The sequence below is a fragment of the Cyprinus carpio genome, chromosome B2 (assembly GCF_018340385.1).
Source record: "Cyprinus carpio isolate SPL01 chromosome B2, ASM1834038v1, whole genome shotgun sequence".
In the NCBI taxonomy this organism is placed as follows: Eukaryota; Metazoa; Chordata; class Actinopteri; order Cypriniformes; family Cyprinidae; genus Cyprinus; species Cyprinus carpio.
Window position 1 is genome coordinate 17983601 of NC_056598.1, and position 19621 is coordinate 18003221.

A 19621-nucleotide genomic window follows, 5' to 3' on the forward strand; every position below is an offset into this window, starting at 1 on the left:
ACTAAGTCACTTCCTATAGACGGCTTTTGTTTCAGTTGAGTCTGAAAAGAAACCATCTGTCTCTTAAAACTTTCAGTTAGCTTACATTAATGCACAGCTACAATCAACATTAAATACCCAAAAATTAAAAACTTGCTACAATTGATGTCTGGCCGATTTTATTTCACAAATGCGTCACACAATATTAAACACACAAAAATATTTTTACCACACTTTTCAGATAAGTTATTATAAACAACAATAAGAATAAAAAAAGAAATAGAGATGTAAACATAGCTTATATTCCTAATAATGAGCGAGACATAAATAATTTTATTATAGTTTAAATGTACATAAATGTGCATTCAATAAACTTTATTTAAATCCGTACATAATTATAATGTCCAAAAAAAAAAAAAAAAAAAATCAAATGCAAATACAATTAATTTTTTTTTCATTTATTTGTAAACCTTTATGACAGTTGACACTGAAATTGATCACATTTGCTAGATAAAACACACTAATTATTATACATATTAAGTTACGATTTTCATCCATTCATTTTGTCTGACTATACATACTCACGTATGTGCATGTATGACCAGCTGAATTAATGAAAAATGCATATAAATAAATAAATAAATAAATAGACATGAAAGGGTAAACAGTTTCGATCTGGATATCTTCCAAAAATAGTAAACTTGATAGGTGTGCTGGTCCCAGTCCTACAGAAAGAAAAAAAAAAGTGTAACATATATATATATATATATATTTTTTTAAATATAGAAGTATCATAGAATTTCTGTTTATGCTATATTATTACGTAATACATTCTTAAGTATTTTACAAGAAACTTTTGGTTATGCACTGAATGAAGCAAAAGAGGACTTTCTGTCTGCTGGATACTGAAGGTTAATTGACTGATGAGACATTTCAGAGAGATCAGTAGTCAGATATGAATGGCTAAAATGATTTTTAGTTCACAGGGCATTGCTTATGAATGTTGCTTATGAAGTCTGGCAATACATTGCACAATATTATGTTCTTCTTACATGGACAGCAGGGAGTCTCAAATCTCAAATAGTGACATCATCTCACTAAAGTCCTGAAAGACAAAGATACTTTTTTGATGATGTCAAATAAAAAAAAGAAGAATGTTAAATATAATGGGACATGAGTTTGTGGTACAAACCTTGCTCAGTTGTCTACATCAGATATGTGGTTTTCTATCTGGGATTTAACACACACAAACACACACACACACACACACACACACACACACACAACAATTATATCCTATACAAATGGGTCTTGCTGATATATCAAATAAAAACAAATGACATTTCATATTCAGATGAGTTCAATGACAGCTCACCAGTTCACTGTTAGCCCTGTCATTATATCCATCATCACCTTCATTAGTCACTTCCCAAGACCCCGCTTCGTGATGTTCCTGATCCACATCCTCTTCTGTCTCACTATAGAGAGATTGATAGGCCTTCTCGTGCTTCCTGTGGGTGTCTACACAATATTGAGATCACGGACAGAAAGGTGAATGAGATAACGAGATTTAAGCGCAGACAACAGCTACAGTAAATATTTAAAGAAAACATACACTGTAGTAATGACTGTAATTTTAATGTTAATAGACTGTAAACATGCTATAGTAAAAACCTGTTAATAAGTTTATGGAAAATTCCCTTACTCTCTATGGTAAAAAACTGTAATAAATCTAACGGGCCATTTAGTGTAATTTTATAATAAAATACTGTTACATTAAAATACAGTTTTTAGACGTGAAAAAGAATAAGTCGTTTTATAATTTACAGAGAACAAAAAATGACATTTTGACAATTGCCAGATTTACCTGTGAGAAATTTCATATTTGATGATTTTTTTAATTTTTTATTAAATAATTGTTTAAAGTATGCTTCTTCTTGGTAACATTGTTACATGTTTTGTTGTTAAATTAATGTTTATTACATTATTTTTAGTGTCATGTTTGATACCATGGTGGTGTTTTGTATTTGCATGTAAGACACTGTGCTCCTTCTGTGTTTACCTCAGTTTGTGGAAAGCTACTTGTGATGAGTTTTGATTCATCATGTGGCTTTCTCATGACCACCTGTGTTTTTTGATGGCTGTCAGCGTATCGTAAAGGTACAAAACACATTTTAGTACTTCAGGATGTTTGTATATAAATGGTACTATTTTTTACATTCTGGCAATCACAGCTGCAGTGTTTTCTTGTAAATTTCAGTGTTTTTTAACAGTGTAGCAAACTTTCGAGTAAGTAAAACTAACACAGGTATGTGGATGTTTGTGTGTGTGTGTGTGTGTGTGTGTGTGTGTGTGTGTGTGTGGTGTGTGTGTGTGTGTGTGTGTGTGTGTGTGTGTGTGTGTGTGTGTGTGTGTGTGTGTGTGTGTGTGTGTGTGTGTGTGTGTGTGTGTGAAGACACGAGTGGTGCTGTTTTCGATTTCCTGCACTGACATTGCAAGTGATGAAGAGTAATATAAGTGTTTTTAATCTACCTCCTGCCAACCTGGCCTCTACCCTGACAGCAATGTTCATTTCATCCTCTTACCTGCTTCTGCTAACTGCTTCTGTTCAATCTTCTCTAGCCTTCCCAGTAAGGAGTCGATCTTAATCTTTATCTGGGACAGTTCTTTTTTGATTGTCAGGAGCTGATCGGATTTCACTTGGATAAAAACAAACAAACAATGATGAGGATAAATATATATCACTGTGAACTTATCAGCTCATTGTTATATGTAAATATTATTTTAAGTTGTGGTTGGAAATAGATTATGAACGGTTATGGACATGTTATGTCAAAGTCCAGGTTATTATTGATGATTGATTATTAAAAATTATTAATAATGGATTTTAAAAGGGGTTTTTTCAGTGTTGTGATTTTGGAGTAATTTTTTTTTTTTCAAAGAACCTTTCAATGAACAGTTATTAAAAGAACCATTTTTTCTTAGTGTGAAGAACATTTTTAATAATCTAAAAAACCTTTTTTCCACTGTCAAGAACCTTTTGTGGAATAAAAAGGTTCCATGGATGATAAAGGTTCTTTGTGGAACCATTGATGCCAATAATGAACCTTTATTTTTAAGAGTGCTCCAGGTGCTAAAAATATGATAATGGAAATTGAAATCATATGACACAAATTGACTTTGAATGATGGACAAACCCATAGAGCATAAGGAACCTGAAGACAGCGTTCTTAGATAAGAAGAGCAGGTGGACATCTTTGGCTGGAATGAGTTTTTTGTCCTGCGTGTTGAGAGTGCAACCAAACGGGAATGCTTGATAGGTATCATAGCCCGAGGGGAGGGTGCTAATCTTCCATGGATGTCAAAAATTCTGAAAAGAAAAATATTTGTAAAAATATTTTATAGTATTATTATTATTAATCATTGAAAAGTGCATCATGGTTTTATTTTATTAAACATATTAGGCACCACAATTTTTAAATATTAATAAAAATTAAAAAAATATTTCTTGAGCACCAAATCATCATATTAGAATGATTTCTGAAGGATCATATAATAGTTTGCCATCACAGGAATAAATTACATTTTAAAATATATTGCAATAGAAAGAATCTATTTGATATTGTAATAATATTTCAAAATATTACTGTATATTACTGCATTTTTGATCAAATAAATTCAGCCTTGTGAGCATAAGAATCTAAAATAACTATCCAAAAAAAAATCCAAACTTTTGTATGCTGTATGTATACACATTAAGAATTCCTTGTTGATTTTTTAATTAAATGTCACTCAATTATAATTATTATTATTATTATTATTGTTATTAAAATGTAAAATAGTATCATTTACACGTCAAGCTAGATATAATATAAAGAGAACATCTTTGTCTACATGCAAAAGAGCAAGATGACTTTTTAAGTCCCTCTCCCCTGAGATAACACTTGATGAGCATACTTAGCTTTTACCTGCATATTTTTTAAATATCCTCACTGAAGGAATTTTGCTCATTAGCACACATATATTTTCCATGGAGATGTATAAAACTCAGCTCTGCCAAATGAGGAGTGAAAGCAAACACATGAAAATGTCAGAGCAAAGATGACCGGCGTGTCTGCGCTGCTCAGTTAACGACCCAGCAGCTTCCTGACATTCAGCTAATGTCTCACAGGAGAGGACTGCACATCATTAGCCTGAGCAAAGGATCGAAGTCAAACCAATAAAATGACATTCATTGTGGTTATTAGGGGAAGCTCTTCCTCTACTTTTTAGCTTTTATTATTTTTTTCTTCACCTTACCTCAGTTTTTCATAACAGAGAAAAGGTCATACAAGACAAGGTGGATCTTAGCTAAAATTTTAATTAACAAAACCTTATCACAAAACTCCTGTAAAAAAAAAAGATCTTACCAATTCAACTACTAAAAAACCTATGTAACTGTATCAAAAGATTATCCTTGAATTCATGCATTTGAATAAGTGAATGCATATACATACCTGGTATAGAAATCGTCCCTGTAGAAATCATAATCAAATTCATAGCCATATAAATAAATAAAAAGATGAGAAAATGTTATATTGATACTGATCATAATGCAAAAAATGCTGATTTTTTTTTCTTTCTTTCTTTCAAATTAGGTGGTTCACCTGTATAAGGAGAAAGGTCGCTTGGATCCCACTTTTGGCCTGTAAGGACGTGGTTCTCCAGCCATGTTAATGTCTGTGGGAAGAGCAAAGGACATTGTACAAAAACAGTATACACTTTCCCTTTTAAACATAGTCTCCTTCAAATGAATGACTAACAATGGCCGGTGAATATAATGGACTTAGAAAAGCCAGCATAGGCATTGTGCCACAGAATAAATGACTGATGGCTCTCATCTGTCTCATCAGAAAGAGAGATGCTATCAGAGCAACAGCCTCAACACACACACACACACACACACACACACACACACAATCACTCCTGAGTGCCTTTCAAGGTCACCCAGCACATTATCCAGAAGGACGGGCTGCCTGAGTGCCTGACTAAATCACAGTTCGGGGCTTTAAAACATTTACAAGCAATTTCAGCCTTCACTTTGATGAAGCACAAAACAAACACTAAATCTGTGAAGAAAAATAGTGCACTTTCAGAGTTTAGATTAGTCTTTGCCTGACTGAGCCAAATTCATTATGGAAGCATACAGACCTTTCAAATGGAGACAGTCACGCTCGGAATATATTTATCAGACTGAAGTTTCAAAACATTTGAATGAATAGGTATATTGGAAAATACATTCAAATTGAAAAGGGAAAATAGTTGATAGGAAAAATCAGGTTTGTTTCAACCTCTTTAATTAGCTTCTAATTACAGCTAAACTTCTGCAATGAGAGCGGATGTTTTCCATGGAAACACAATCATTAGTTGGACGTTAACATAAAAACTTTTTTTTTTTTAAGTTCTTTTCAAATTAATGTAATTAGCCTAGGTTGACTTAAAGTGTTTGAGGTTCAAAGGATATCTTCATGAGCTTGATGTCAGTGTCTAACAGAGAAACATTAAGGGATAACGTTAGCTGATACAAAAAATGAAAAGTCATCATTTAACTTACTTAACCAAAAAAACATTTAACAAAAAAAAAGAAAAAAGATTTTTATTATATATTATTATATTATATTTAATGCGTCTTTTAGCAGACGCTTTTATCCAAATGTATTATATTACAGTGTTTCCCATACATTAATTTATTTGTGGCTGCAAATAAATTTTCCAACAGGCTTTGACTTAACGTTGAATAAACATGAGCACTGCACATTTCAAAATCAAAACCCAGTGTGGGTATTTTTATATCACTGTATTTCCGAAGGAATCCGACTGTCTTCAGAAAATTTTTGATGTCATCTTTATTTCATATTGCATGTAATTTCTAAAAAAAAAAAAAAAAAAAAAAACGGCGTTTGTGAGCTGAGCACTGCTTTGTGTACAGTCGTTACCGGCGGAACCACTAATATATAAATAGAGTGCAAGTCTGCGGGAAAAACTATTATATAATATTATTATAAATATATATATTTTTTTAATTATTATCAATTTAATTTATTCTTTTTTATTATGTTTTTAAAAAAGATTTTTACTAATTTTGACACAATACATTTATTTGAAATAGTCAAGTGAATATCAGGTTTCAGATGAGATTTTAATATTCTGCTCCTAGGTTACTTTTGAGGTAAAGTAATCTGCATCAAAGTTTCATGAACTGAATGGGGTCAAGAATTGTTTTGTGTTTGATGTTCAGAAGGAAGTCACCATTAGTTTGATCACAATGAACTTTCAGATGATGAACGGTGACACAATGGTTAATCTGTACTGATTTACATTAATACATTTGGCATACACTTTTCTCCAGAGCCATTTATATTGCATTCAAGCCATACATTTTTTTAAGTTCATACATTCCATGGCAAATCAAACCCTTGATGCTAGTGCAGTTCTCTACTGTTTGAGTTACAGGAACGATTGAGTCTCTTTGATGACATTTATGGGGAAGCAAGCAATTTAAGTTCTCGATAATGGTTTTGTGAGATCTTAAAAATGGTTTCTTGGGAGACAATATGATCTAAAACAGACTGAATCATCCAATAATCAGTGGATGGTCCCACAACATTTCACTCGATATGTGTCGACCATCTAAAATACCACCAGACGTGGAGCCATATCAATACTTTAATCTGAGTTTACCAAAAGGCCTCCTCTATTCAGTATGCTGTTCTCTCAAAGGTCTGTCAGGCTGAGCGTAGAGAGAAAATTGGCATTTATCTTAGTGATGACCACTGCTTAATGTCAATGTGTCTGCCTGTCAGCTTAAAAGAGTTTTCTGAGTGACTCATTTGACGAGATATAACTGAAGTCTTATGCCTAAACTTGTGCCTGAATGCCAAACTCTAAATGAAATATCTGTTCTGATAAACCTCGGTAAACAAAGTGACTCAAGATACCTGACTAAGCAAGAAAGAACTTCAAGGACTTGTTGTTTTCAAAGAAAATCACTTTGCAGTCACATAATTCATATGTTCCTGTTTTAGCTAGTATATGAATATTATTCAGACACCTCTGGTATTTGTCGTATCTCTTTCACTAATGAGTGTTTTCCATACATGACCTACTTATCAAACATCTCTTTCACGTCCTTTATTCATTCCTTTGTGGCATGATGTAATTCGGTGACTGATGTGCGCAATTGTCTGGAACGTTTTGTACACTTGAGGACATCATATGCATTTTCAGTGCCGCTCATTATCCATGGAGTCTTGTGTGTGCACACACAGCTACAAACGGTGCCGTCTTTGATTAGAAAAAACATGGATGCTCATCATGAACAGATGCAACTCACATGCAAATTGAACAGCTTTTGGTGTTTAGGAAATTGCATTTCTGAAAATGGCTAATTAGTAATTTATTTTTTTGACTACTTGGCCTGTTCAAAACTGCATTTCAAATCTTCTGGAGTAAGTCAAAGAGTATGACAAAGTTAAAGGAGTAAATTCTGTAGTCAAGGAGAAAAAAAATCATGCTCAGCCACTAAAGGTGATGTCCTGTACTTCAATGTGGAGAACACATACAGAACCCTCTGACAAATATTAAAGGGAGGTTAACATTTCAGGCAGGGCACAACATTTTTTAACTAGTACAAGATTCTTTTTTTTTTAATTTTTTTTTTTACTTAACATCATTTAAGATAAAGTAGAAATAACTCCTTAAGGAAAAAGCTGCATATTTTCTCACTTTTACAACATATAAGTACATTTGGTTACTTGTCATTTAGAAGATGCTTTCCATGGGACAAACAAATGTTTCATGTGCATGTTTTAACTGCATTTATTAAATGTATTTATTAATAATTAAACAGATTTAATATATCACAGAAAAACAGAACTATAGTATCGTGTAATTACTAACATTTCCTAAAAATGTTCATTTTAATTTACAAAACTGCAAAAGTATTATTATACATAGTCATATTTTATTGATTCTGTTACAAATCAAGTATTAAAAGCACTTATCAGAAATATGGTACTTATCTGTCTGTAAAATACTTACATCTCTGATTCCGCTTCCTTTTATGCATTGTTCTTCTGTACATGTCCATTAGTTTGTGCATACTATATTTTGAGAAAAAAATGATCCCTTTCCCTCGAACTCACTTCACCGTAGTGACACTGTGAGAGACTGACTGAACAGAGTTCAGCATACAGGCATGCACCATTCCAGACCATACCACCAAAACATAACGGGGGTGTTGACAAATATGCAATAATAATATGAAAAGAATCTAAACAATTATAATTTACTAATCAGGACCCAATAAATACTGTGTTTTGCATCAATTTAAATAAAATAAATAAATAAAACATTATTTAAGAAAAATTTTTTTGTGTGTTTATCTACCATATATACTGTATAAGAACATACATATATTTTACAAACATATACAGTATGGATAAATGTACGGCTAAATATATATCAAAAGTTGATGTAGTTTACAGATTGTTTGTCTCAGATTGTTTCTTATTATACATCAAAAGAACAGCATCCCACAGCTGCTGTCATTCATTTGAAATTTTTTGGTAGTTATTGACATTGTAAGCCCGGAGGCTATTCATGCAGGAATATGCTTTTTCCTTTGAATTAAGGACAGGCTCTGAAATGGAAGACATTGTGATGCCTTCATATCTGTCAGAGGGTTTCAGATATAGAAAAACTAATTATAGTGACATGAATACACATGCACCCACCTTGACAGTGATATTCTTATTAAAGCTTTTTTAGACAAACTTAGGATTGCAAAGTCTTATTCTGAGTTCTGGGAGATTCTAAATTGTTAGAGAAATTTAAGGTCCCATATCTGACTCATACTTACTTTGAAGCTTACATAAATCTTTAGTTTGACACAATATGGTTTATTCATAAGTCTTCTTCAAATAATCAGACAAATATCAGACAGTGCTTTTTATGAGCTTTTAGTATTCTTCTGGAGTACATTTAGATTCTGCTATACTTTAGAGTAAAAGCAATCCGCATGGACTGAATGGGGTCAAGAGTTATGAATAAGCGTTTGTTATGATTTGTCTTTTCCACTGCAGTGCCATGGATGTCTACGATATATTTATATTGCCATCTAGTGGTTGTCATTAGCCAATTCTCATTCAGTAAAAAAACATTTAGACCTTTTGAAAAACACTGCAAAAACTGCACACTGCATCTCATTCAGTCATTAAACATATAGTATTGCACAAAATTAAATTCTCCATAATAAAATGCACTTATTAAAAGCAGACTTTCTTCTCCAATGCACTATTTGTGTACATATATTTTTTCAGCTTTATGGTTCATGCCAGTTCACCTGCACTTCCACTTGCCAACATAGGGGGGCAATAGAACACTGTAAATATGAGTCACAGACAAAATTAACTCACTTTCTTGACAGCAGGAGTTTAATTTTTAATAAAGGATGAAGAATATTTACCAGGTAGCCATGGCAATGGCTATGACCTAAGATCAAGTGTCTCTAGATCTCACATCTTTTTGTCCTTTTCTCATTTTCTCCTGCTCTGCTTTTTCTACCTTCCTCCTCATTTTCATTGAAATCACCTATTTGAGTCCAGTCATTTACATAAACACAAAGAGAAATAAATTTCACTTACCTAAAGTCTGTCCAGCCAGCATCCTGGTGTTCTCACCAGCCACAGCCGATCGAGCGTTCCTCTCGCAGGCATACTGGACGAAAGCAAAGCCCTTGTGCACAGAGCAGCCGGTGATCTTCCCATACTTGGCAAAAATGAGCTCAATGTCAGTTTTCTTGACCACAGCAGTGTTGAGGTTACCAATGAACACTCTGGAATTCAGTGAGCGAGGATCTGTCTTGTTTGTTATATTGCTGGTTTGAGTTTTCCCAGTCATCCTTCTCAGGATGTCCTAAAACACACATAAAACAAATATGTTTGAAACCTTATCATTTATATTTTTTCCATACAACACAAAGAACTAGAATTATTTTTTGAATGTAATTAAAGTAAATGTATCACTGTCCTGACCACTCTTGGAGTGTTTAGCGTGGTAATATTCATGGTAATGTTAATGTGTTTAGTCTTGGCGGAAAAGATCTGCTACACTGCTGCTGTAGCAGCAGAGCAAGTACCAAGACTTTCTACTTCCAATACATCCACAGACATGCTGCTGAGAGCTTTTTCAAGGTAAAAAATAATGGGGGAAATGACATAGGGTTAATTCGGTTTAACTGGTAAATTTTTCCCAGTCATCTCAATTGCGAATACAGTCACTTTAACACTAAGATTTCTGAATATTCTATTCCATTCTGTCTATAGACTATGTATAGAATATTACTTTGCATACACAGTGTATATAATAATTTCATTGGAAAGATGTGAAAAGATACACAAAACTATCTAATAACTATTATTTATATTTCCATTATAAAAATGGAGCTGACTTACTTTCAAAGTACATGTATTGTTGAATGTATTAGTTCATGTACAATGAAGTTTCAGCATTCATGATGTACCTATTCTTTCCTAACCCATCTCCATGGCAACAGACATAAAAGTTTATGATACAGAAAAAAGTTATTTTCGGATACTGTACCCACTCCACCCATTCACACCCTCCTCCCAAAACAAACTATTTCTAATAACTGCAGTTGCTAAACATGGAGCAAAAATAAAAGCTTTTTTTTTTGTGTGTGTTGAGATCTATTTATATTAGGTGATCCCATGATCCTGTCAGAATATTTTTAAACACTCTTTTCATGTATGCAAAGCCTATACATCTGGGTGATGTGGCAGCACTAGGGTTGACGCCAGAAAATACACCAGTCAGGATGAGCTGTGAGTGTGAGAAAGACGTGTGAAGTTCACACTCAAAAAAAGCTTCTGATATAAGGCTTCGTTTGTCTGTCATGATAAGTGATAACAAAGCGTTTCTTCGGGAATCTCTGGTATGTATTAATTGTAAATATAACCAAGAAAGCAAAATTGTTGTCAAGGGTTTAGCTAACATACGCTTTATGACAAACACATTTGAACAAGCTAATCAAGGTGTTCAGGGTTGCTTGAAAATTACAGGCAGGTGTATTGGAGCAGGGTTGGAACTGAGTCTGCAATGATTGCTTTGGTGAGATCCCTGGAGAGCCCTGTTCTATAAGATCTACAAAGTTTCTCACACCTTTATCATGGTTAGACTGTTTCAGAAGTGAAACAACCACTTTCATCTATAATTATGAAATCAAAATCGGAATTTAGTGGCGTTTAGTCCAAGTCCGATAGCTTCATGAGTGTAGGGGTCAGTAAGATTTTCTATTGTTTTTGAAAGAAGCCTCCAATGCTTTCCAAAGGTGAATTTATTTGAATATAATTTCAATAAAACAGTAATATTGTGAAATATTAATACAATTTAAAATAAAATAATGCATTAATATTTTAATATATTTTTAAAATATAATTTATTCCATTGTGGGCAAAGCTGAATTTTTAGCAGACATGAATCCAGTATTCAGTGTCACATGACCCTTCAGAAATCATTCTAGTATGTATGTTTATTTTGTGCTCATGAAACATTTCTCATTATTATCAATGCTGAAAACAGTTATGTTGCTTGATATCTTTGTGGACTAAGCTGTGATAGATTAAGTATACTTCGATTAACAGAAACAGTCTAGAGTTTGCACTTGACTAACTGGGGCCCAGGTCAGGAAGCAGACAGACTGGTTAATCGATCGTCTGCTAGCCGCCTCACGTCACAGAAATCAGTTAATTCTCAGCACATAGAGACTCTTTCACCTAGATATCACATTATAGAGACTGTGTCTGTTCCCCGAACTAGAAAATACAAAAAAACATAGAAAAAAATCTAAGAGTAACAATTTAATTGATGTTCAACAAATGAAAAACAGATTTAATACAGATAAACAAATAATAAAGCTTGGCTTATTGAATATCAGGTCCCTTTCTACAAAAGCTATTGTTTTGTATATGATATGATCACTGATCACAGATGTGCTCTGTTTGACAGAAACCTGGCTAAAACATGATGATTACATTATTTTAAATGAGTCTACCCCCCAAGATTACTGTTATAAACATGAGCCGCATCCAAAAGGTAAAGGGGGAGGTGTTGCTACAGTTTATAACAATATTCTCAGTATTTTTCAGAGGGTGGGCTTCAAGTATAACTCATCTGAAGTAATGGTGCTTCATATAACATTATCCAGAGAAACAAGTGTTAGTGATAAATACCCTTTGATGTTTGTACTGGCTACTGTATACAGCCCACCAGGGCACCGTACAGAATTTAGTAAAGAATTTGCTGATTTTCTGTCCGAGTTAGTGCTGGCTGCAGATAAAGTTTTAATTGTTGGTGATTTTAATATCCATGTTGATAATGAAAAAGATGCATTGGGATTAGCATTTAATAGCATTCAATACAGTGGCTAAATTAATGAAAAATAAAGCATCAACAGGTGTTGACATTTCCCAACAGCACAGCAGTAATGACTTACTTTACTTCCGAGATCAATACTATTAGAGATAAAACTGTAACCATGCATACGTATCACATCAGATAGTGTGCTATAGATCCCCTGAGGAACAATTCCACTCATTCTCTACTATAGGAGAGGAAGAATTGTATAAACTTGTTAAATCATCTAAACCAGTGGTCAGCAACAGGCAGCCCGCCAGCAAAAATATCTGGCCCACGCCCACAGTTTTTTGTTATTATTTATAGCGGCTGGTTCTGAAATAGATCTGTCATGACAGTGACTCACAATCACTTCGTCTTTAGTGATTTTGCCTTCAGAATAAAAGTACAACAACGTTTTTGTAGTAATGTTTTATTTTGAGATGAATTGCTTTTAATTTGAAAAGTTCAAAAGAGACTATTATATTCTTTGCAAACAGCGACAACTTTGTTGCAGATAAGACACACCGGCTTTGCATTCACAAAACTAGGTAGGATGAACGCATAGTTGTCTTTCTATTTTTCTTTGTATGGCCCATTTTCACTGTCAACTTTCCTCTTTAGACTCTGATAGTGTCATTTTCTCTCACCAGCTAGCTTAAATGTTAACATCACTCTGCACATGACGTAATAGAGTACCTCCAGCACGCAAAACAATTTTTAAAAATGCAGTTTAGTATGTGAGGATGCCAAGGAATAATTTTGTGTAAAAGTAGGCTACGTCAAATAATTATTACAATAAGATAGGCTTTAAAATGATACACATCTTTTTATTCACAATATGGAAAGTAAACTGGCCCCCCGACTGAGCCTGGTTTCTCCCAAGGTTTTTTCTCCATTCTGTCACCGATGGAGTTTTGGTTCCTTGCCACTTTCGCCTCTGACTTGCTTAGTTGGGGACACTTCATTTCCAGCGATATCGTCAACTTGATTGACCAGAAACTATTTAAACTGAACTGAGCTGGATGATGACATCACTGAATTCAATGATGAACTGCCTTTAACTGAAAATTGAGTGTTTACTATTGTCATTTTGCATTATTGACACACTATTTTCCTATTTAATACTGTAAAGTGCTTTGACACAATCTGTATTGTTAAAAGTGCTATATAAATAAAGGTGACTTGACTTGACTTGACTTTTTAAAATCTTACTGATCCCAAATGTTTGAACAGTAGTGTATATGCTAAAATAACTATTTGGGATTAAGAAATGTGCTTCTTTTTTATAGAGAAGGAACAATGCAACTTTCTCAGATTCTTTTATATCAAATCTACCACTCAATACACTACAAATAAAAGAACTATTTCATCTGTGAGACTGTGAGTCAACCACTCTGAATGATCCTCAGCAACACTAGCATCCTGCTCTCATCCTTCCTACCGAATCACTGATGCATGAACACCTTTTGCTTCTTTGTGTTAACAATAACCTCACCTCATTTTCTCTGGTTGACAGGCATGGCAGAGCTCTGGCTTTGTGAATGGACATGATATTTCTATTCCCTTTCAAACTTTAGCACTTCACCAGCTCCACTGAGCCCGCACACAGTCTGTTATTCTATCACATTCCCCATTCAAACACTCTTTACAGTACCTCACACTTCTCCTAGATTTATTAGTTAAGGGTAAATGTACGTGACCATCAAAACCAAATAAATGTGGTATCAAGCCATCTCCATTCTCTATTAAAAATATTTTATACATTTTAATAGCTAAATTTAGTTATAAATTATTGTTCATCTTGTGTCTGATTGTTTTGTTGTGCATTGCAACAGACATTTTTACAAACTCAAATCAAAGTTTTTATGTCCACATTTAGCCTTGTACTAAACATACTATTGTTGCATTTATCTAACACAGCTTTTTATTCTAAATTTGTGTTTGTATGTCTATACAACTCTATATACTACAGTAGCTGTTCCTGATGCTGTGCTAGTCCAGATGACAGTTTCTGCATGAAAACTCTCAAACACTTTACACAGAATACATAAAAAAACAATGTGAGAAATCATCACAAGAGCTTCTACCAATCCAGTATACAGCACACCTCACCTACACTAAGCATGCACATCTACATTCATGAGATAATGAAGGCTCATTTGATGTTAATGTTGTTCTTATGGAAATCGCAATAGAAGGCATAATGTTCTTTTGTTAACTATTTAGTGCCATGGCATTCTTTTAAAACCTTCCTTTTGGCATTAAGCACACATTTATTTAGCTCTTAAGTTACTCCCTCTGCTGGGTGAACCCAAATAGAGAGTAAAATCAACCAGGCATGTGTGAGTGGGTCACTAGAGCAGTGACTAATTAGCTGGGAACACAATGAACTGCAGCTGACATGACAGGTGCATGACAATACCGGGTCAATTCAAGGTTGAAATCCATTCACTTTTACATGAACAGGGCACTGAAATAGTCTCAAAACATCTCCCTGAGGTCATATTTGTGTCAGCACAGATAACAACAGAGTCTGCTGACATCACTAATAACTCTGAAAACAAAACAAATAATGGAAAACATATTTATTTATTTCCCTGTGTGAAAGACTTCAGCACCCATAATGCACCTAGCTCGATCAGACTATCTGTGAGCAGGGATATAAAAATGTGGACGTATGCTCTTTATAAAAAATGGTAAAACAGTGATTTTAAAGAAAATGAACTGGAAAAACAAAAGTTTGTGCAGAGCTTGAGTGTTTGAGGTTAAAAAGTATATAAATTGTACTTTTTTAAGAAAAGAACTAATCGTTTCACTAGATAAGACCCTTCTTCATTGGCTGGGATGTTTAGAGCCCTTTGATGCTGCATTTAAACTGCATTTTGGAAGTTCAAACTCAGGGGCACCATAGAAGCCCATTATATGGAGAGAAATCCTAAAATGTTTAACTCAAAAAACATAATTTCTTTAAGACTGAAGAAAGAAAGACATGAACATCTTAGATGTTCATGTCAAGGGGGTGAGTACATTATCGGTAAATTTTTGTTCTGGAAGTGAACTACTCCTTTAAAGGGGTGGTTCACTGTTTTTTTTCTAGGGTTGATTGTGTTTATGGGGTGCAGTCTAACATGTGTTAATGCTTCGCTTTTAAAAAAATGCATTATTTTTCACTTAATTTACCTTTATTCCACACCGCTCTGTACCTTCTCTGAGAAACACGCTGATCATTTCCTTCTTTTATGAAGCCCCTCCCCCGAAATAGGTGATGGGCTCTGATTGGTTAGCTAGCCCAGTGTGTTGTGATTGGCTAAACAGCCTCTAGTGCGCGTCTAAACGTCCCGCCCCTCACCTCAGCGGCATGTGCTCTAGATGTATTGTAAACAACGGCGTCATTAATATCACTTATCAGTTTGAGCCCAATTGAAAAGCAGAGGATATTATTGAAGAGACCTTGCCGAACCTGTGCAAGCACGGCTTTTAATGGTAGACTTATGTTTTTTTGTTTGTTGTTGTCAAATACTTTTAGATATGCTTTTATTTGTAAATGTTACTGCTTATGTTAGCTTTTAATATACAGTTTTATCCTGATGAAAGCTTTAATACAGTACAGCAACTGCATGAGCGTCCATGTTTAACACTTTTACATAGCTATGTGAAAATAAGTGCATAATTGGAACATTTCATTGTTGGAGCTGAGCTGAATGAGAGAAAGACTGAGAGAAAGAGAGAGAGAGAGAGAGAGAGAGAGAGAGAGAGAAAGAGAGAAAGAGCATGTGCAGAGGAACATTGATTTTGAAACTTGTGTATCCATTACAATCGTTAGAAGACAGAATCGTGATTTATATATGAATAGATTTTTATGTGCACCTCTAGTTTTCTCTTCCTCTTCTCTAAAGCAGCACAACATGGCCTCGCTCCCTTTGCTGCCTTTTCCCGAAGGCGGGGTTTATCTGTGTTTGTTATGTCACAAACCCGGGAAGTAACTTGTTGTAGTCCCTACCAGCCATTTTTGTAGGCATTAAACTGCCAGAATTTTGAAAGACGATATCTCCATTTACATTGAACTTTCAGCTTCATAACTTTGCAGATATTGTTTATGCTCAAACAGCAACACTACACATAAACCACCCCTTTCAGGTATCTCTGACTAGATTGACCGATTTTGATCTATCCGCCATCTCTAAAGAAGTATATGCCATGATACTTACAACTTATTCCTGGTATTAAAATTGATAATTGTTAATAAACATACTTTATCTGTATTCAGGATTGTAGAGCGGAGCTCTGGGGAAGACTCAGGAATTCTGTCCAGGTATCGTGTGGTAGATACTCCCATCCCTTCTAGAATTCCCAATGAGAGATAAGCCTTACTTGGGGAAAGGATATTTCACGGCTGGCTTCCCCCACCTGTCCCTTGACTGACACATTCTGAATAGTAAATCATTCTTCAGAATAACCTTCTGCACTATCATTCTCGACTCTAAAAGAACAATATTGATTAAAGAAAATGGGTTTGCAGGAAGACTGTGAGCACCTTATCTAGTTGAGGACATGATTGATTATTATGCTTTTGCCCCTGCTGTGCTTGTACAAAAGGAATATTGCAATTGGCTGAATAAAATGAAAGGCAACTCTGTGAAAGTCATATGATTTTCTTCAAACTTCGCAGGAGGATTAGGGATTTAAATCTCAATAGTATCCCCTCATAGACCAATCATTTTAATAAGGTAAAGACCAGTCATAGCAATAGGCTAAGTATAGATGCAGTGAATGAGACCGACCAACTTTTTCATTTCACACTAGGTTCTTCAAATTAGGTGTAGCTATTGGGTTTTGAGTCCTTTAAATCACAAGAACATACAGTAGCCGATGTTTTTAAAGAACAAGAGAACACTTAAGGTTTTAATTTGGCAGCAGATTAAAAAAAAAAAGATTTTAGCTCCTATAGTAACCTTTTTATTCCTATTAGAACTATTTTACAAAATAAAATAAAACAAGCAGCTGTACTGCAAACTTTGGAACAAACTCAAGAGTCATTAATCATGTATGCATTAAAAAATTATAGCCTACAGGCCTTGCTCATAAAATAAATAGACTAATTATAGTTTAAAATTAACGTCAGCATGACATTTTAGCCATCAAACGTAGCCTAATAAAAAATTATCTAGCACCTCTTTTAAAAATAAATCACTAAAATCTAAAATTACCTCAGGAAATACATAAGGACAAGCATCTCAACGTTTGACAACGATCTAAAACATCGCGAAAGACAGCAGCTGAAACACTGAAGCTACTCACCAATCACAGAGACCGAGCATCAGATGAGATGGAGAGCGAGTGCAGAGCTGCGCTTCTGGATCGCTCAGATCTCAGCTTCATGGATCATGTGACAGCGGATGCTGCCCGCTTCATCATCCATCCACCTGTCCATACTGCATCCATTCATCCACAGCTCACTTACAACTATTTGCTTTATACAGCTGGATGTTTCTTCAATTTCGGGCACTTTTATGTCCCATGAGTTGGTTTTTATTAAAACTAAGATTGCCTGTATTTATGCTAGCTAACACTAATCTTGGTAGCTGATCAAATTACACTTAGCGAGACAGCAGTTTAAATCTAATTTCCACCACAGAAGGATATCAAATACTATATATTAGAGATCTGTTGAAAATGACACTGTGATGTAACGATTAGACACAAAAATTACATAACGCTCGATGATGATTAGCCTATGGCTATGTGCGCCATCAGATAAGACAATTCGTGAGTGTGAAAAACTTGTCTTAAAAGTCTCTGTATGTACATTTTGTCGATGTAAAAATACAACAAAAAAAAAACTATGTGCAATTGCTTTAATTAGGCTATTTAATTTAATATTTGAATGCTTATGTTAATAAGCATTCAAATATGTTCAAGCTTAGCCTAGTGCATAGTTTAAAGCTTATTTAAACTGATCATACTGTTTCACTAAAACCCAGTAAGAAATGGAATTTAGGAATTCAGAAAATCAGGATGTAATTTCTTCCAATATCAATCACACGTCTCTGATTCAATAAAAAAAATGACATGTGTTGCAGTGATTCAGACTGTCTAACATTTTATAGATTCTAGACGAGCAACAAAACTACAGCTTTATCTTAAATTAAATCTTTGAGAAAAACCTGAAGTGTACCAGACAACTCCGTCTGAACCAACAGTTAAAAATGTTCCTCTTGGGTTGTCAATATAGACAGTGCTTACTATATTCTCTTCTTCTTCATCCTCCGTGAGCACAACATTTTATTATGCTAAAATTCAACTCTAACACTTTAGTTGTTAATAAATTCCAGCGTTTACAGGAACAGACACACCTGAATGTATAAATATACTTAAGTCATGCCATTTTATATTGATGTGTTATTTTTCCTCGGCAGGTTTCCCTGCAAGGCAAACACATATTTTCTCATTTGAAGCTCAGTACAAAGAATCCGTCATCAGTGTTCTGTAAGTATGTCACCCAGAGAGATTAAAGTATAGTTTAAAATGTTCATGTAACTAGGGCATCTCTCATTTCGTCAAAAGGTTACCTTCAGGAGCCTACATTAGGCAACTTACAATGGACAGTTTTAGGACTATAGATATATGACTAACATCTGGTTTGAAAATCATTGTCAGGTGCAGCTCCTCTAGGGCCAAACATTAATCAAAGTCAAATTTTATTTGTCAAACAGCAGTATTTGTGTTATTTTACAAGCTCACTAATGGGAAAAAAAGCTAAACTTTAGAACTTTTCAATGGCCACATTTCACTGTACAGAAGTGCAATCAAGCTAATTAAAATCTCTGTTCAAGGCCAGACCTTCTTACTGTCCCTTTCAAGAATGCAGTTCAAACACAAACTCACTCACTGACCACATTAAAATGAGAAACTCTGCAGCACTGCTAAATACAGCGCACAGAAGTACACTGCTAATTTCTGTTTGCTTATGCAGAGGACATATTTACCCTCATTAACATTCAGGACCCTTTCCCATCCACTTAATGACATTCAGCTGGTCCCGCAGGTATGCAGGTCATGGAGAGGTGCAGTCAGCACAAACCGGACTCATGCTGACTGAGGTATTAAGCAACAGTTTAAAGTCTAGCAGCCTTTGCGATATCCCCTCTCAAAGCCCACCAAAGGCCAATTAGACAGTAAGGAAAGA

At 34.5% G+C, this 19621-nt stretch overlaps 1 protein-coding gene across 3 annotated transcripts; it reads right to left on the reverse strand.

The window, feature by feature from the left end:
- Positions 1–49: 49 nt before the first annotated feature.
- LOC109067445 (RNA-binding Raly-like protein) lies at positions 50–17882 on the reverse strand. Of its 3 annotated transcripts, none has more exons than XM_042718458.1 (10): positions 17734–17882; positions 9663–9933; positions 4626–4698; positions 4476–4493; positions 3177–3349; positions 2565–2678; positions 1355–1500; positions 1172–1209; positions 1032–1084; positions 50–704 (listed from the first exon to the last, which is right to left on the reverse strand). In XM_042718458.1, exons 2-8 carry the CDS (start codon positions 9916–9918, stop codon positions 1177–1179), a joined length of 813 nt encoding a protein of 270 aa, XP_042574392.1. In that variant the 5' UTR covers positions 9919–9933; positions 17734–17882; the 3' UTR covers positions 50–704; positions 1032–1084; positions 1172–1176. The 3 variants fall into 3 exon arrangements, with proteins under 3 accessions (XP_042574392.1, XP_042574391.1, XP_042574390.1); XM_042718457.1 differs by having other exon boundaries at positions 3195–3349; positions 4476–4523; XM_042718456.1 differs by having other exon boundaries at positions 4476–4523.
- Between the last annotated feature and the right edge of the window lie 1739 nt (positions 17883–19621).

Excerpts from the sequence above, each read along its gene's own strand:
- LOC109067445 (XM_042718456.1), bottom strand. The coding sequence starts at position 9,918 with ATGACTGGGAAAACTCAAACCAGCAATATAACAAACAAGACAGATCCT. Across the intron at positions 4,524-4,625 it reads CGACCTTTCTCCTTATACAG|TGGCTATGAATTTGATTATG; the intron begins GTGAACCACCTA and ends TATTTATTTATA. Across the intron at positions 3,350-4,475 it reads AGGGACGATTTCTATACCAG|AATTTTTGACATCCATGGAA; the intron begins GTATGTATATGC and ends TTTTCTTTTCAG.